General features: G+C 34.1%; 1 protein-coding gene across 3 annotated transcripts in view; it reads right to left on the bottom strand.

The window, feature by feature from the left end:
• Positions 1-20000, bottom strand: part of LOC145259207 (neuronal membrane glycoprotein M6-a-like) — a 1045587-nt gene that overhangs the window by 647083 nt on the left and 378504 nt on the right. Inside the window, exon 1 of one of the 3 annotated variants that reach the window (XM_080117040.1) lies at positions 6396-7411. The exons of the other annotated variants lie outside the window; for them this stretch is intronic. Within the exon in view, the coding sequence (XP_079973166.1) occupies positions 6396-6891 (496 nt within the window). The 5' untranslated portion in view covers positions 6892-7411. Of the gene's footprint in view, positions 1-6395; positions 7412-20000 lie in introns of those variants that run through there. 3 annotated transcript variants of the gene reach the window in all.

Below are 20000 nucleotides of genomic sequence, written 5' to 3'. Positions count from 1 at the left end.
GGTAGGCAACTCCATCTAGTGATGGCGTCACGATAAAAAAATATACCCCTGATAGCTCTGGCGAAGCATCAAGTATTCAGATACCGACAAGATTTGAATTCCACTATAAACTCGTGTAGTGAGTTCAGTCTCGGCTGCGGCCGCGCTAGATATATGGATGACCTTATTAAGGCTTAAAAACACTAAAGGATAAAGGTTAATATGTAACGCTGCACAGGAAACAAACACAATTTAGACTCAGTACGTCGCAAGAAACATAGGACAGGTAAAAACGCAACACCTTTTTTTTTTGTAACAATGACATCTATTTCCTCAATCTCCCGCCACGCGTGGATTTTCGTTATGACTGTGACGCCACCCACGTCTCTTACGTGATCGTCCTCTCTAATGTGATAGATTGTCAGTTTAACGATCAAGAATATTATTAAGGGTACAAAATCAAATAATAAAATTAAATGACTTATGGCTTTGAATTTCGATTGGATGAAAGTGCAGCATCTGTTTTGATGCTAAACTTTAGTTGTGTTCTTCCCGGTCAATGAATGAGAAATCTTTTTCGACTGAGGCAATTTTTTTTTGTCCCAATCCAGAGTGCTCCATTTTGAAGAGCTGGATTCTCACCACATAGAAAACAGAGATTATGACTAAATCTGCCCTCGTTCAGAGCCAACCAAACAGGACCTAGTGGAAGGCAGTATATCGGATTTGAAGATGACCATAATGTAGCCCGAAGAGAAGCAATCTAATCGTTATGAAAAATAATTTCCAACGTAACTAAAATTGCTTTATATTTCTGGAATTTTTAAACAATAATTTATAATTTGGTTTATTTGGATTATTCGACCGATTTAACCCCCGACCTTCTTCATATGTATCTCGATTAACCCGCAAGGACTGTGGCGTAACGGATAGAGTACTGAGTAAAATTCAATGTTAAATAATACTCTTCCGGAGGTCGAAGTTTCAATGTTCAGTGCGGGCGATACTAAAAGAATACAATTGTGAATTGCTTAAGACTTCTACCCGGTCATGGCTGACGAAACGAGTGCATGATACCCCTATGGATATAATAAAGGGTTCCGTTCGGATTTTTCACGAGTTCGACAAGATACACGTGAAGAAAGTCGGGGGTTATATCGGCCGAAAGATTGTGAGAATAAAACTTAAGATGAGAGCACGAGTCCGACTAATACAATAAATTTGCTTTCTTCTATTTTAATTAATAACTTATCACCCAGCAAGGACAAAAGGTACTCGAGGATAAGGCTGGATTGGTGGATTGACAGTTCGAATGACGATGAATGTAATGAGACGATTGAAAATCAGCACGTGCTACTCAAAGTATCAGAGAAACCTTAAGACGGCAATTTTTCCGCTTTGTCAGAAACATTGTCCATGGAATGTGAGGACTAAAGCACATAAAATAAGGAAGATGCCAAAAGTAAACTCAACGTTCGCATTCTACTCTAATTAAATTCTATAAATTTGTTTGTTGAACAAAATTTAACCAAATTGTTAAATCAGTTTCTAATCCGGCGCAGTTTTAAATTTGGCCGGTCGAATCTGTGCAAGAAAGTTCCGTAGTCATCTCCGTCCACCTGTTTTCTTTTTTGTCTTTTCATTGTTTTTTTGCAAGTACTTTCAACAGTAATCAAAAACTGCCAGAAGACGACTGATGAAACTCAGTTGAAAGTACTTGCAAAAAACAACCAAAAGAAGAAACAGATGAACGAAGACAACTATGGAACTTTCTTGCACAGATCCGACCGAGAAATGAGAATGAAAAATTGAAAAATGACCCCCCCCCCCGAAAAAAAAGCTCATTAAGCATATATATATATATATATATATATATATATATATATATATATATATATATATATATATATACTCGGGTTTTTTTTATATTCAAAAGTAATGGACTAATGAATTCAACGAGGTTGTTAGATAGTGCTCAATAAAAAGAGCTGATAATACTTGTTTATTGTTATATAAACGTGCTCACATCCCGCTGCTACAAATAGCCACTTGTTTCAATCAAACAACAGATATCATCAGGCAGCGACTTGACTATTCAAAAGTTCAATGAATAATAGATTATTCATTGAACTTTTGAATAGTCAAGTCGCTGCCTGATGATATCTGTTGTTTGATTGAAACAAGTGGCTATTTGTAGCAGCGGGATGTGAGCATGTTTATATAACAATAAACAAATATATATATATATATATATATATATATATATATATATATAAATAAAAAATAAATAATTATCCGCATAAGGTCAAGTGTGGGTTTTTGATGAAAGTCTTTTTCTGGAATGAACTGGATTCGAATTTTGCACGCCTGGGTTGTTTCCTTATATCACCGGTACTAAAGATTGAACCTACAACTCCCAGCAGACTGACTGCTGAACAACGTACCTATGTGGTGCAGCACTGGATCTTATGGCTGGTTTTAATTGATAAAAGTTCGTTTTTTGGGGGTTTTTTTTTTTACTTTATTTTTAGGAACTCGACGCGTGTAATTAGAAATGGCAAGCAGAAATAGAACGTAACTAAATATGGTGAAATATTGAAGCAATTACGATGCAATTAAAAATAATTTTTTATACACAAAGAAAACAATTTTTCCAGACGTTACTCTTGTCACTTTGGTAGATTTGCTGCCCACCTCAACAAGATGTTAAACAAGGTCGGAAAGTCGGGATGTCCAGCTAGCGCTCCTAAAAGAGGGGTATTCTGGCATAGCAAAAAATTGCCTGGGCACTCCATGTCGCCATTCCCCGGTAGGGGCGCCTAAGGCAATAGGCAGTAAACTTGCCCCACCCGAGAGCCGGGTTGCAAGGCCTGGGAGGATGGACCTCATAGGAAATACCCAGTCGGTGTACCTCAGTCCGACAGGTACTGGATCAGTTCCTGGCCACGCACCTGTCGTGTTGACTGTCAAGAATGGATTCTCGGCTTGTGCTTTAAGTCTCCAAGCAGCAGAAGCAGCAACGGGGCTCATCCATCTAATTTAACAAATAATGTAATAATAATAATTTTCACTTTGGTAACTAATTGTATATACCTAGGGACGGACAGTGAAAGTGCAAGCTTTTATTTTCGTAAAAAAATAAATAAATAAAATACAGATTAAAAGACAAAACAATAAACACCTGATATTACCAAAAATCTGAGTAATTATTAATTAATGTTCCTATATATTTTTCCCACCCTACAAAGACGGAATTATACAAGGTCGAACTTTTATGTGGGCAGAAAATTCAGCTTCACTTTAATTCGGACTTAAACAAAAAGAAAAATTACACAAAGAAAAATTACCCCAGTCTTGGTAGGAGTTTTCTTTGCTGGACGAGGACAGAAAATATGAAGTGTAATACAAAAATTGAGGTAGTAGTGCACTTATGGATCCGTGCTGAAATTTTAACATTATTATATAAAAAAACATTCTTAACATGGGGAGGGAAGGGTGTTTTGTACCTATTCTCTACTTTAACTTTACAATTGAATAAAAAAAAAACATATCATAAAACTTTAATTAAACTTGGAAATACGATTTAAAAAATAGCGCGGATCAGTAAGTGCACTAGCACGAAAATTGATACTACACTTTCCTCCTAGCTTAAAAAAAAGTATTTATTTTATTAAAAACGAACTTATAGATATTTTATGAAACTTAAATTATTCCCACTTCCTTAATTTCAAATACAAAATGTTCTCAGTACGCCCATAGTCGTAACCACCTTTACAAAGAGATAAATGACCACTTTTACAAAGAGATAAATGACCACTTTTACAAAGAGATAAATCACTGGAGATCAAGAAATGGAATTTTGTTAAACTTTAGAATTCACTTTCGTCCGTTCGTCCGTTCGTCCGTCAGTTCGTTCCTGAAATTCTCAATAACTATTCAGTACATTTTTCTGAGATTTTGCATGAAGTTACAAGGGAGGAAATGTAACATTCTCGGATTTTTTAATAAATTTTCTGGTTGCGTTACAACGGTGTCAAAAGGGGTCAAAAATGGCTAAAAATAGCACTTTTCCAGACAGAATCTTTTCCAACCATAGATTTTGCTGAAAATTACCCAAAAGCAAGATCACATGGATATTCATCTGGGAACGTAATATTTGACCCTGGAAAAATTATGGTTGTGTCCCCAGGGGATCAAAAGAGGTCAAAATGGCCAAAAATAGCACTTTTCGGGACATAGAATCTTTTCAGACTATTATGCTTTGCTAAAAATTACCCAAAAGCAAGACCACATTGATATACATCTAGAAACGTAATATTTGACCCTGGGAAAATTTCGGGGGCTTGATCCCCAGGGTGTTTGAGGGGTGAAAAACACACGTTTGGGGTCTAGTTTTTATTTTTCTCCTAAAATTCAAGACATCAGTTAGGTGAACGGATAGTTTTCGGCTTTTTTTATCATTTGCACTTACAAAGGAGTATCTCTTTGAAAAGGTTGTCAGGGAGTTTGGACTTGGAGTATAATAAGAGTAAATTGTACAGATTGAGGTATAATGCACTGTGGAATTTTCACGGGTACCGATAAATAGTCTTTCATTTATCACTATCTCTATTTCTATTATTATAAAAAAAAGTCAATTGTGCGTGTGAGTTTCGTCCTTGTAGGTTCCGAAATTTCACACAAAGGTAATTTATATGTCTGCCAAAAAAAAAAAAAAAAAAAATTCTTAAGCTTTATATTATCCCAATAAGTCTCCTACTAAAGGATTGAATTTATTTTCTTCCTTTATCTCCCTTATATATATATATATATATATATATATATATATATATATATATATATATATATATATATATATATATATATATATATATATATACTAGCATGGGTGCCCGGCGTTGCCCGGGTGTTTGGAGGTGTATGCTGAGCAAAAAAAAAAAAAAAAAGAATAAAAACGGGCAATTGTTTTAAGTTTAACCCTTATTATGACCCCTTAACATTTATTGTTTTGGGCTCAAATCAAGTTATTAAGTTAGATCCATGTCTATGGAACCTTTATCTAAAATTTCAAGTGTTTAAGCCCAAAATTGTCGGAGGAGTTTGGCAGAGTTCTTAAAGGTCAAATCGTTGAACTTTGACACCTTAACAGCCAAATTTCAGGCTGAAAATCGATCCTAAAGATTTTCCCAAATCTCAGTATCCTGTATATCAAATTCCGAGTCTGTTGACTAAAAATTGACAAAGTTATTGTGTAGGGAAATATACACACACAGACAGACACACAGATACACAGACAGACAGATACACAGACACGTTCACTTTTATAGATATATAGATAGATAGACTTGTAACAAAAATATATACGTATACATAAATATATATGGAAACAATTTTGTGTTTACTATAAACTTTTTTCGCAAATATTATGCAAGTATAAATCATGTAGAATATCTGAATGAATATAATTACAGGTAATAGTTAACTAAAGATGATTATCCCATTAAAAACAACGAAGCAACTAATAGGGAATTAATTAAAATGAATTTTTAAAAGAATATGCAAATTAGCTACATCTTTTGCCAGTGAATTCATTTCCACAACCCATATATAAGAATATTGTATTTTCTTTTTAAATAAATAGAAAAGAGGGTTTTTAATATGAATATCAATACACACAAAAGAAAAACGAATTTATAGGAGTATAGAAGATAGATAGATAGATAGATATAGATAGAAGATATAGATATATATATATACTACGTGTATATATCTTCATAAAGCTTTATTATACTATTATATAAAAGTCACTTAGTGTATGCGTGGGCTCTTTCCTCATAGGTTCCGAAACGGCTGGGCCTATCTAGTGCAAATTCTACAAAAACTTAATTCATATTTATGGCAGTTTGCTTATACATGTTTTGTGCAGAAATTCATCCGCTAAGTATCGAAAATTGAAAAAATTCGATTTTAAAAGAAGTTTTTCTTCTCTTACAAATAAAAAAGTAATTTTTACAGGGGAATATTTTACAGTGCACCGGCCAAAGGTGTAATATAAAATATTCCTCCTGTAAAAACTATTTTTTATCTATAAGAGAAGAAAGACTATTTTCAACATCGTCAAGTTAAAAGGTAAGCCGACATGATATTGTGAACAAACACAGACGGAATTTGGTGAACGACATTATCATTATTATTTATTTATGTATTTTTTTGCGAATAAGTTCACCGGGCAAATTATTCCTCGTAATATATAATAATCAATATATTCTATAATACATACATACACAATCTGCATAAATTAAAATATCATGTTTAAGCGTATTATACGACCGGGCAACCCCGGGCGGCTTGCTAGTAAAATATAATTTATTTTAATGGTTAAAAATTACAAGGAATAAGCTATTGGCAAAACTTACCGGTTGGAGCTAAATTAGTATCGGCCACTTTATAATTCCGTAGGGGGTTGGAATAGATCGATTCTTCTGGGCAATCATCCAGGCTAAGCAATCTCGGCTGCAAACGTGGACTAATAGTAGGCATACCAATTTTCACGGACGGAAATTCCCGCGCTGACCCTTGGAAATCTTGGAGAGCCTCTGATAATTGCCGGATCGTGGTCGGCTTATCTTCCTGCGTCGGATCATCGCTCATAACCTCTTGATCTTCCTGGATGGACACCGATCCCCACGGGCGCGATGAAGTGATGGAATCCTCCACCTGGTGCTGACGCATTTCGATAAAGCGCCGGTGCCAGTCGACCACGGTCGGCTTCTTTAAGGAGTTCGTGTTGTAGGCGTCTTGCAGGAGATCATACGTCTCCCCAGCGGACTTTCCGAGCTTGACGCAAAACTTTATCGCGCACCATTGCTCCTTTCTACTGTTTACGCCCTTGGTCAACGAAGGGGTCTCCATATTTCTCCTCGTCTCGCTCCACAAGACCAAGGTGCTCGACGCAAAAAGACACCGCACGCGCTTGGAGTCGCCACCTATGTCACCCGTGGAAAGCGGCCGGTAAATTTGATCAACCCCGCCCTCTGGAGACAAAAGGACGGACGATTTTGATTTCAACAGAATGGTGATTGTTTCTTTCCCTTTCACGTCGAAGGTTTTGTTGTCATAGCACGTGACGTCACGAAATGACCGAGAGAATCTCCGAAGATGTTTCTTTAATTTTTTTTTATCTAAACTGTCTTGTCTGAAAAATGGTTTCTGAGTTTTGATGTAGCGTGTTTTAGATCATTACAATTGATAATTGTTTTCAATCAAATATGTGCTAACAATCAAAATGGCGCTGTGAAAGGATGAGTGATTATTTAAGATTTTGCTGCAGCAGTTTATAGATTTCTTAGGAATTAGTTTTATTTGTAAGACTTAAGCTTAATTGTATACTAGATAGTTTCGCCCGCTTACAATTCAATTCCTAATCACTACTTTGAATCATTTAAACGAAACTAATCGATCAAAAATAGATTAAATTAGTTTATAACAAGAAACAAAACTGATAGGTAAAAAAAAGATAAAAGTAAATTAATTTTTATGAAAAAAATATGTAATCAAAAGAAAAATGTAAGCCTCTTCTCCTTTGCTCATATTTGATTTGCATACGTGATTATTCTTTATTATTATTATTATTATTATTATTATTATTATTATTATTATTATTATTCTTTATTATTATTATTCTTTATTATTATTATTATTATTATTATTATTCTTTATTATTATTATTATTATTATTATTATTTATAATTATAATAATGATTATTAAAATTAAGCCTTTGCTTTTTATTTTCCAACGATTACATTTGGATACGTGATTATCGATTCGCGCCGTACATACGTACAACCTATTATATAGAAAATATGAAAAAGATGTTTCTGATCGAAAGTTCGTATTTTTAATCAAAGGGGTCTGACTGTTAACTAATGACGAATTAAAAACTTAAGAAAAATTATGGGCGAAAATTCGATTATTATAATAGGTAATAATATTGTTATGAAAGTTGATATTTTTGGTATGATAGCCTTTTTATCGTAAAATTGATTGATCAGTAATTACTTTAATATATTATTTTTTTATAGATATAAGGACTGTGGGTCCTTGTTCTTTTTATAAATTTTAAGAGGTGGATAAACAGCAACGATACAATAAGTCACAATTTGCCCGGGAAAAAATTTAGTGTAAAGAAAATGAAGATTTCATAGAGAATACAAGGGGAGATTACGCCAGAAATTGTTTTTCTTTGTTAACGATTCTCTCTTAAAAAGAAAAAAAACTTTCGTTTTCTTTTTGTTTTTGTTTTTTGTTTTCTTGTTTGCATATAAAATGTTTTTTTTTTGTTGTTGTTGTTTTTTTAATCTTTTATCGGTAATTTCTTTATTTACTTTAAAAATAAGCTATTATATGTTTAGAAGTATAGACACAGTTTTAACTTTTGTCACTTAAAAAAAACCCAATGATATTATGTTCTATTGTTTGCATGGGACATCGTGAATGAAAATATATCATTTAAAATGGTATGCAAACAAATCGTTAAAAATTAGCTGGATAGGAAAAGAGATGTATAAAAATTCGATTGCTTGAACGGGTAAAAGTTTCTGTGTTAATTTTTTTTCGTCTTAAAAACGTAAATGTTTTGTTTTTTCGCATAAAAAAATGCTAATTTTATTGCGAATTTAAAATTAAAAATTAAGTAAGAAAATCTGGAAATTTTAAATAAATCAAACCACTAAATGTTTCAAATGTTAATATATTATAGTGTTTACCTGTACACTATGTCCAGTCAATTATTAGATTCGATAAAATATTCGATAAGTAGAAAGAAAACGGTAAACTTTGATTAAAACGTAGATGCTACGTGTTCATTATTTTATTTATTTTTTTTTTCGAATTCAGCTTTTTATCGTAATTTCAAAATTCGGAAATAAATAACCAAATTTGGAATTTTAAAGGAACCAATCCATTTTGGTACAGGAAGAATAATTCAAATATCAGACAAAAGAAAACAAAACGGTTTCAAAGATCCGATTCGTAGAAATGGACAAGATAGAATTCCTTTCTGCGTTTGAATTTTTAGACTTTTCAGAAATTAAGACTTTGCATAGTATTCTTTGGAATCGAAAATTCCGTTTTTGTTTGTTTATCGAAAACTTAAAAAAAAAAAAATTGGTATTAAAATCCGTAAACAAATCACAGAATGTTGAAATTCAAAGAAGCGAAGAACACGTAAATTCCAATTGGTACTCGAACATTTTCTCCAAAAGCAGAAACGAGATTCCCAGTCGATTTGGTAACGCGACCAAAAAGCAGAAAGACGTAAGTAAAAAAAAAAAATCTTATTTGAAAAACCTATAATAGCATTTTCGTTTCGTCCGTCTGGCTTTCTCGTTATAATCATATGATCATTAAACGCTAATAACGAGAAATAATCAACGAATAAATACCCCTTACCCACCCGAACCATCTCTTTAGTGCCATTTTCAATGTGTTTAATTCGTTAGGACGACAATGTTTAATATACATGTAAGTAAATTAGAAACTCTCTTGCTTCTTTCTTACCACCCTTCTCAGTTGCCCCACCCCTCCCATCTCCCCATCATTCTTGACATCGTCGCCTGCAAAACGCCCGCACTTAATTATTCACAAAAGATTCCAACTCCGTTGAATTAACAATTGAAAGGCATGACCAAATCAATTTGGCAATTATTAGTAATCTTATTCGTCAATAATATGTACGTACGTACACACACACACACACACACACACACACATACACACACACACACACGTTAGCGACTGACATCTTGGGTATACCAAGTTCAAATTTAGGTCGCTCCACAGACACACATTCATTTAAGGATGTTGGCAACCTTCATGTAGCCTCTCTCCTGAGTACCTTTCTAGAGAGTATTCTAACTAGAAAGATATCAGAACAACGAATGCCAACAATAATCATGTCACTCATGGATAACAGAGGAATGACGCTCTACAACAACACACACACATTCACATATATAGAGACACGTATTTATATTCATACAGAGATATAGACGTTTATTCGTTTGACTTTTTGTAACAAGTGGACGAAACATTAAGATGTATATTTGAGTTTAAGATCATCCATTTTTGCATTTTTCTGTAGCGGCGATAGTTTGGTAGAACTGAAGAGCTGTGATACAGCGAAACAGCTTGTCTATGAATTAATGAACACACAGACACACATATAAAATAATTATATATATATATATATATATATATATATATATATATATATATATATATATAGTTATTTTCTATAATAATAAAGTCCATACAGACACTAGTGTTTCATCCTTTCGGGAATCTTCAGTGCAAGGGGTCACGATTAACACCAGTTGGTAGATTCGAAACCGGCGACACAAGCCATCTCTGGCTTGATTAGCAAGGACTGTATCCATTAGGCTACCGTTAACCGCGTGAAATAACGTTGAAATTTAAACATTATTACCTTACTTTTAAATGCTTTTTACGTCAGTCGGAGTGATCTAACCATTATATGATGATCTATATATATATATATATATATATATATATATATATATATATATATATATATATATAAGTGTTTATTCTTGAACTATTGTTAATTTCAATGTATACCGTTTTGGAGACTTATGATAAAAACTGAATCACCGTTAATTTCGAGTGAAATAAACAAAAGTTACAAAAAATTAAAAATGTAAGAAATGTAATTCTTTGAATGCCAACAAAGTTTTGTAATATATATATATATATATATATATATATATATATATATATATATATATGAGAGAGAGAGAGAGAGAGAGAGAGAGAGAGAGAGAGAGAGAGGAGAGAAAAGAATAGATAGCCATAGAAACAGTTTGTTTCAATAAACCTATAATTTATAGAACAAAATAAAAAATGGTCACAAATTTAATAATTAATACTTGGTTGGCATTCCCTTTACTGTTTTTAATGCAAGACCCTATCTAATCATGGCACTGATCAGTTGATGAATATCATATTGAGGAATTTCTCTCCATGTCTGACGTAATAATGCTAAAAGTTTAGAGTTGATGGCTTCCTTTCTTTTTGTGACGGTTCAGGTCTAATATGCCCCCAAGGTTTTCTTTCAAGTTCATATCCGAGGACTAACTTGGCTATATGTCGGTCTGCACTAACCCTATTCGGGTTTAACCGGCTTCCCCCAAAGGAAGAAGTTCCATGGGAGTATGAGTATGAAATTCATAAGCGATCCCCAGTCGCATGTATTGCCCCGTTAGCGGAGATGACGACGTTAGGTTTTTGCAACTCTTGCAGGGAGGTGTCGTGGTCGTCCTACATCCAGCGCCTGGAATTCCCAAATGGGTCACCTATTTTAGTAATAACCACGTTTACACACCGATTCCCCTCAGATCACCGAAGTTAAGCAACGTTGTGCTTGGTCATTACTGAAATGGGTGAGCATTCGAGAATTCTTTCCGTGTTTCCAGTCATCGTGGACTTCTTACCACTGAACTCAATCAGCGCTGATGCAGGAAGTGTGGTTGTTAATTGCGCAACTGTTGCCTCACGATTACATGTTCAGCTTCTCTTACAGGGAGCATTATATTTCGAGAGTGAATGAAAGCTTCCACTTCCATATACATATATATATATATGTAACTGTGTGTGTGTGTGTAAGTTCTTTCCTAATAGGTTCCGAAACGGCTGAGCCTATCTTTTGCAAATTTCACACAAAGATAATTTATGTCTGGCAGTGTGTTTAGATATATTTTGTACATAAATTCATCCCATAAGTATCGAAAATCGAAAAATCCGATCTTAAAAGTAGCTTTTCACTCTTATAGATAAAAAGGAATAATTTTTACAGAGGGATATTTTACGTTACATCGACAAAGGGAGATAATAAAATTTAAACAAATCATTTTTTCTAAAAAAAAATTAGATTTATTGTCATCTAGATATATAGCTCAGTAGTAGAGCATTCCACTACAAATTGAATGCCCTTCTATTCAAGACCGGATGTACCTCACATTTTAATTTTTTCTTGTTAATGAATTCAATTTACGATAAAAGAACAGGTGCTATTTAATATCGCCGCTAATCATTTCTTCGTTTGCATATTTTAAAACTAAACATAAACCAGAAGTGATTTTTCCAAGGCCGTTATCGTGAAGCCCAATATCAGCTGACGTGATATTGTACACAAACACAGACGGAATTTGATGAACGACATTATCATTATTTTATTTTTATTTATATTTTTTTGCGAATTAGTAAACCGGGAAAATTATTCCTTCCAATATATAATATTCAATCGAGGATTGATTCTATAATTATTAGAGCTATGACAAGAGAATATTATTTTTATTGTTTCGACTCTCGAGTATGTATCCGACACAGTTAGAAACAGTTAATCAACCGAGAACCATATCTCACTATATAAAAACACATAATATATTAACTGATATATACTCGAGAGTCAAAATAAGGAGAAGAATATTTTCTTGTTATAGCCCTAATAATAATATATATGCAGTCTGCATAAATTAAAATATCACGTGTGTGTGTGTATATATATATATATATATATATATATATATATATATATAATTATTTTTTTACTATAATAATTAAATACCTACAGATACTAGTGTTTCATCCTTTCGGGAATCTTCAGTGCAGGGTGTCCCGATTAACACCAGTCGAACGATTCGAACTCGGCAACACGAGACATCTCTGGCTCGATTAGCAAAGACAGTATCCATTTGGCTACCATTAACCGCGTGAAATAACGTTGAATTTAAACATTTTAATTTTAAATGTTCTTTACGTCAGTCAGACAGTGATCTAATCGTTATACGATGATCTATACACAAGAGCTAAATTGACCGACTTTAATTCAACTGAAAGTGGTCAACGATAAGAAACGAATTTCTTAAAGGGGCTATGGATTTAGGTATAGAAACTTCTACATCTCATTCATATATATATATATATATATATATATATATATATATATATATATATAATAAAAATTACAATAAATATGTTTTTAACTCTTTTTCAAGATGTCTTTTAACATGTTTTATTAATCATTTGTTCATATATATATATATATATATATATATGAGATGTAGAAGTTTCTATACATAAATTCATGTCGTTCGATATATTGATATATATTTTCGCATGGTAACAATTCTGACATGTACACTTAGCGAATGTGGGGCTTTCAAACGATATTTAATGTTGAACATTGACATTACCCCACTAACCCTACTTCTGTCTAAAAGAGTAAGACTCTCTTAAGCTAGGTTGTCGGATTTCAATACATCCTCCATAGTATTTTCGTTTTTAATCCTGGCCTTCATATTATCAACTTTCGATCAGTCATAATTGCTTTTTATTTCAATTTCGTCGCACCCCTATCCACCATCCTACAATCCAAGTAAATACGCGTGTCATTAAATATGCAATAATTAAAGCGGATACCTACCAACCCACCCCCATCTTCATCGGGGAAAAACACGACATACGGTCAAGGTTAAAATTTTGAAAACCTCAGATGAAGATTTGCAAGTAAAGTTTTATATTTATTTATTTTTTTTATTTTTTGTATTCGCAAGTGTAATGTACACATTGCCACATAACTGCTTCCCTGTAAAACACATCATGGTCGTCTTAAAATCTAGTGTCTATAAATATTTGGTCATAAACCGCCTCCATTAATAACGAAAGTTGTACATTCAATTCATCATTTTAAATCCTCTCATAATATTCTCCATCACTCACGGGACAAAGATGCCATATTCCCCAAATCGCGTAAATTGGCCAAATAGTGTTTGTTTTCAATTAAGAAAACAGAATCCGCCATATTTTTTTTTTATTCAATTTTCACCCCAAACAAGGCACAGTGCAACTTTGAAGCAGGGGGCTACTATTAGGGACTTAATTAGCGGGGTCATTATGAGGGGAGAAGAGTAGAAAGATGTTTGTTAACATTACACTTGAACTTCTGCATATCATTGCAGTTGGGAAAGCAGAATCCCGGAAGGGAGTTCCAAAGACCCGCAGTTCTGGGGAAGAAACTATTGGAGTAAAAGGCTTTCTTGCACCTAGGGATCTCTACTGTAAAGGGATGAGACTTAGTAGCTTGTCGGGTTTGTCGGGGTAGTTACGTCGGGGAGGTACAAGTGTTTGCAGTTCGTCAGAGCATTCACCATTAAAGTATTTGTAGAACAGGCAGAGGGATGCAACATCTCGTCGATGGGACAGAGGTTGAAGCCTAGATGACAGTTCAGGACCTATCAGGTTGGCGACTCTTTTTTGAACCCTGTCCAGGAGCGAGAGACAAGCAGCAGATGCACCAGCCCAGATGTGACAACAGTACTCCATACATGGGCGAATGGTTGCCTTATAGAGGTATAGGATACTGGCAGGCGTAAGTAGTTTTCTAGCACGGTAGAGGGAGCCAACCTTCCTTGCAGCAGCCTTCGCAATGCTCTCAATGTATCTATTCCAGTTCATATTCCCTGTAAACGTTAGGCCGAGGAGTTTAAAAGAAGTACTTTCAGGCAATGTGTTCTTGGCCATTGCTATTGGAGGTAGAGAAGGTTTCTTGTAGTTATTGAAGGAAACAAGCTTAGTCTTAGCAGCATTGAATGTGACCAACCATATTGTTTTAGATTCTGTCAACATTCAAGGGCGACAATCCAATTCGACTACAGAGATTTTGTTCGTATTCAAAACGACTGAAACTTTTCAATCGCTAAAAATCATAAAATTTGCATTTTATTCGTTTAAAAAAATACTATTTCTAAATAATCACCAATTTTAGTAATGATCAGGTGTAGTGTCGATTAACTTCGTGATGTCACAGGAACCGGTGTGTTAAACGTGATTATACCGTATGCACACACAATTGAAGAATTGCCTGGCAAATATATCCGGTGGACCAAGTGCAAGAGAAAAACCAAACAATTGCATTTAACGGAGCAGGAAGAATTAAAAATAAAAACATCTTATGGTTGGAATGTATAAGATAGTGGTAAATGTCTGGCATCGGGTAGGATGCACCATCCCCAGCTAGAACAAGGAAAATATAAATAAATATATATATATATATTTAGGAATATATCAAGGAAATTAAAGAAAAAAGATATATGTATATGAGAGAGAGAGAGAGAGAGAGAGAGAGAGAGAGAGAGAGAGAGAGAGAGAATTAGGATGTCTTGTTTTTCTATCGCTAAATAATCAACAGTTGATTGTAGAGACTAAATATGTTGTCGGAATGGATGTGCTGATGTGCTTTCACGGAACCAATTCTTTGAAGAATTGTCGAATAAAAAATAAAGCAGTTCTTTCATGTCGATGGAGAATAGATTAAAAACCAACAGCCGTTGTTGTTGTTGTTGTCTAGTTGAACAAATAAACTTTATGAATAGTATTGCACAAAAAAAAAAATGGCGAATACATTGCAATCTGCAATCCTTTAACATAAAATAAAAAAAATAGAATTTCTTGATTAACGTCTCTTTTCGTTTCAACGAGATTATTTCGTTTCTTAATGTTCCTACTTATTGAACAGCCAGATATTATTAAACTTGTTCTTAATGCCCCTCTTTTCTACCCGGACATACTACTCTATTTATAATGTGACTTTTTTTTGTGTGTGTTTCTTTGAATCAGGTTTCATGAGGAAAGTTTGGTTCTCTGGGGTTTGACAGTCAGTTAAAATGTGTGCGCCCCTCACAAGCAAGGTGGGTTTTGGACTCTAAGCTAAGCTGTTTTATTTGCAAGTCTGTTGTTTAATAAAAGAAAATGACTACCACCAAAAAATAAACCATGCTTACGTTTCTGAATTTTTGAGATGAGGATTGGTTATTCGTATCATTTTTTTTTTATTACATTTTCACCCCAAACAAGGTGCATTGCCACTTTGGTGTAGGGGCCTACTATCAGGGGCAGCAACTACTGGGGCACTATGTTTGGATTTGGGCAGCAAGATGTCGGTTCACGTTGCACTTGAACTTCTGCATATCAGTACAGTTAGGGAAGCAGGAACCTGGAATAGAATTCCAGAGTATAGCGGTTCTGGGGAAGAAACTACTGGGGTAGAAAGATCTTTTACATCTAGGGATCTCTACTGTGTGGGGGTGGGATTTAGCTGCCTGTCGGGTTTGTTGAGGGTGTCTACGTCGTGGGGGCACAAGTGTCTGCAGTTCGTCAGAGCATTCACCATTAAAATACTTGTAGAACAAACAGGCAGAGGGACGCAACGTTTCGTCGATGGGACAGAGGCTGAAGCTTAGATGCCAGTTCAGGGCCTATCAGATTGGCGACTCTTTTTTTAACCTTGTCTAGGAGCGGATTTGGATTCATCGGACTACTGTTCTCCTCTTGATTGTCGAAGAGTTGTCCGATGAATTCAAATGATACGAAAACCATGGTTACTTGTTTTAAACGTTGTGATTTTATTTGGAGGAAGCATTCTTCTATTACAACCCTGACTGAAACATTGCCATTGACAGTATTTGGGAACAGCACAACGATAAGACGATTACGGCGTGTGAATGCATTTTTTGTGGATGGTATATATAAACTGCTTTTCTTTTCTATTTTGACTTGCGTCTATATTATATTTCTTTTAGTCTGTCTGTCTGCCTGTTCGTTCAACTTTTTCTCCAAAACTACTAAGCCGATGTGACTGAAATTTTGTATGGACCTTTGTCATGATAAAGTACAGCGAACCAAGTTTTATGGTATCTAATTAATTCACAGTGTATGTAAGTATTCATAGGGGTTGATAAGGATAAGTATTTAAATTCCACTTTTCCTCAGAAACTGTTGGCCGGATTTGCTTGAAATTTTGTATGAATCTTTGTTAAGAAAAGGTACAGCGAATTAAGTATTATGGTGTCCGTTCGAATAACAGTTAGGGGTTAATAGGGATTAGTATGCACGATATCACATTTAGTTGAGAAGTTTTCTTGGAACTGCTATGCCTATTTAGTTTAAACTTGTATGGTTTATTGTTATAAGGTGCAGCAAACTAAGAATTATGGCATCCGTTTAGTGCATAGTAAAGAAGTAACCAGAGCCGTCTTCAGCTATGCTGCATTCTCTCTCTCTGTCTTTTTCTCTCTCTCTCTTTCACCCTCTATCTTTCTTTCTCTCTCTCTCTCCCTTTCTCCTTCTTTCTCGCTCACCCTCTCTCCTTCTTCTTCGCTCTCTCCTTCTTTCTCTCTCTCTTTCACCCTCTCTCCTTATTTCTCGCTCTCTCTCACACTCTCTCCTTCTTTCTCGCTCTCTCTCTCTCTCTCATATATATATATATATATATATATATATAAAGTTTATTATACAAACATTTTTGGTTAGATATGAGCATACATTTTTCAGTGGAATCTCAATTTAGAGAGACCCACCTCATCAGACTGAAAACAGAAGCAACACTGCACGTATGTGCCCAATGATGTTTGTATAATAAACATACTATATACCGGCTCTGTCCTCTATTGAACACTTTTTTAATAATCACACGTATTTCGTTGGATCTACATCTAGAAAACCAAGCAATACAACCATTATATATATATATATATATATATTTCTGTAGAAATATATTTTCTTATATTATATATCAATCGTTATTTAAGAAACTCAGTGTAATTACAGAGCAATATAGTGAATAAATGGCAAAAAGTTATATTCCAAAATTCATGATGTTGACCATCTTATAATTTATTCCTTTAATTCAGTTGACTTATACAATTCTTGACAGTATCTGTTTCGTAGCGCAAAACCAATCACTTAATTATTATATCAATCAGTGAATCTATTATGCTGTCAAATTATGCCGTTATTAAACGTCAAAACGGATTGATTGTTGCTATTTCTTCTGATGAGTTAAGGGCATAATAGATTCACTGATTGATATAATAATTAACTGATTGATTTGATACTGTCAAGAATTGTATAAGTCAACTGAATTAAAGGAATAAATTATAAGATGGTCAACATTATGAATTTTGGAATATAACTTTTTGTCATTTATTCTCTCTCTCTCTCTCTCTCTATATATATATATATATATATATATATACATATACATATATATATGTGTGTGTGTGCGTGTGTGTGTGTGTGTGTGTGTGTGTGTGTGTGTGTGTGTGTGTGTGTTGTTTTGAAAAAAGAAAAACCGAATGAATTTATAAAATAATCAACGTTTCATCCCTATTGCAGATGATATCTTCAGGATATTAAAAGGAAAAATGCAAAAAAAAAAAAAAAAAAAGAAAATTTCCTTTTAATAGCCTGAAGATGTCCTCTGCAATAGGGATGAAACGTTGATTATTTTAAAAATTCATTCGATTTTTTCTATTTTCAAAACAACATAACGTCAACCATCGCTGGTATTTTTATTGTATTTTATATATATATATATATATATATATATATTATGAGAGAGAGAGAGAGAGAGAGAGAGAGAGAGAGAGAGAGAGAGAGATGTTTGGTATCAGCAGTGTTCGAAATCATTGTATACGCTTTCCAAGGTGCTTAAGAATGTTTTCTGTGAAGATGTCAGTTTGATAATAACAACAAAGGTCAGAGAAGCAGCAAACCCAACTGCTGCTACTACTCCGGCTTCTGCTGCTGCTGCTCCAGCTGCTGAGAACGCGTCACCGTAGAGGTTTAAGTGTTGGGTAATCGTCATTTTCGTTTCTTTTTAAACTTTAACGGAAGCGCAAAGAAAATGGCCGATTTACCGCGTAAAAATGGACGAAAAATTCCGCAATCGAGTATTATGTTTATATATTATTTTATTTTTATTGTTTTTTTTTTAATTTATTAATTTTTTTGAGGGGCTGTTCATTTTGAAGTATTTCGATAGCTAACTTCTGACCTCATTTTGTTTCAATCGACTATCTCTCGTCTGACATCACATGACACAGCGGCGTACAGCACATCCGCAAATCGTAGAAACACGCGACCAATGCTGCTACCGCAGCCGACGTTGCTGCCGCTGACATATTTGGGCATTACTTACGACAACGACTATAATTTATGCTACGTACTCGTTCGTCACATATTTCTTTTTGATTTTTATTCATCTATTTTAATGAATCTTAGTTGTCGGTCGCTTCATCATGTTTCAGTTTGATACGTCACAGTTAAGTACACACACACACACGCACACACGCACACACATATATATGTATGTATGCATGTATGTATGTATGTACGTATGTATGTGTGTATATATACACCCCCCACACACATATATATATGATAGATGGATAGATAGATAGATAAATATATACATATATGAATACAAATAGATACAAGCACTTGTACCCCCTCTACGTAAACACCCCCGATAAACCCGACAAGCAGTACAATCCCACCCCTTCGCAGTAGAGATCCCTAGATGTAAGAGAGCCTTCTACTCCAGTAGTTTCTTCCTCAGAACCGCTAGACTTTGGAACTCCCTGCCAGGTTCCTGCTTCCCCAATTGTACTGACATGCAGAAGTTCAAGTGTAACGTGAACCGACATCTTGCTGCCCAACTCCCCACATAGTACCCCTGTAGTCTGTGTCCCTAATAGTAGCCCCCTACATCAAAGTCACAATGTGCCTTGTTTGGGGTGAAAATGTGATTTTAAAAAAATGGTATAACGTGATGGGAAAGAGAGAAGAAAGAACTATAGCATTAGGAAAATATCAATGCTTGCTCCCTATATATTTTTTTGGGGGGAGGCGGCTTCTTCAGGATGATAAAATGGTTAAGGAAAATAAGGTTAAAAGCATGATAAGACAACAGAAAAAATATATGTTATTATATTAATTATATTAGTATATTATTATATTATTATAGTATTTATTAAAAATATGTATATTATTATATTAATTATATTATTATATTATTATAGTATGTATTAAAAATATGTATATTGTTATATTAATTATATTAGTATATTATTATATTATTATAGTATTTATTAAAAGTATATAT

This window comes from Euprymna scolopes, chromosome 34, assembly GCF_053919585.1.
Source record: "Euprymna scolopes isolate OS-2025 chromosome 34, ASM5391958v1, whole genome shotgun sequence".
In the NCBI taxonomy this organism is placed as follows: domain Eukaryota; kingdom Metazoa; phylum Mollusca; class Cephalopoda; order Sepiida; family Sepiolidae; genus Euprymna; species Euprymna scolopes.
The sequence above is the reverse complement of the archived record's forward strand: the minus strand, read 5'-3'. Positions and strand labels throughout refer to the sequence as shown.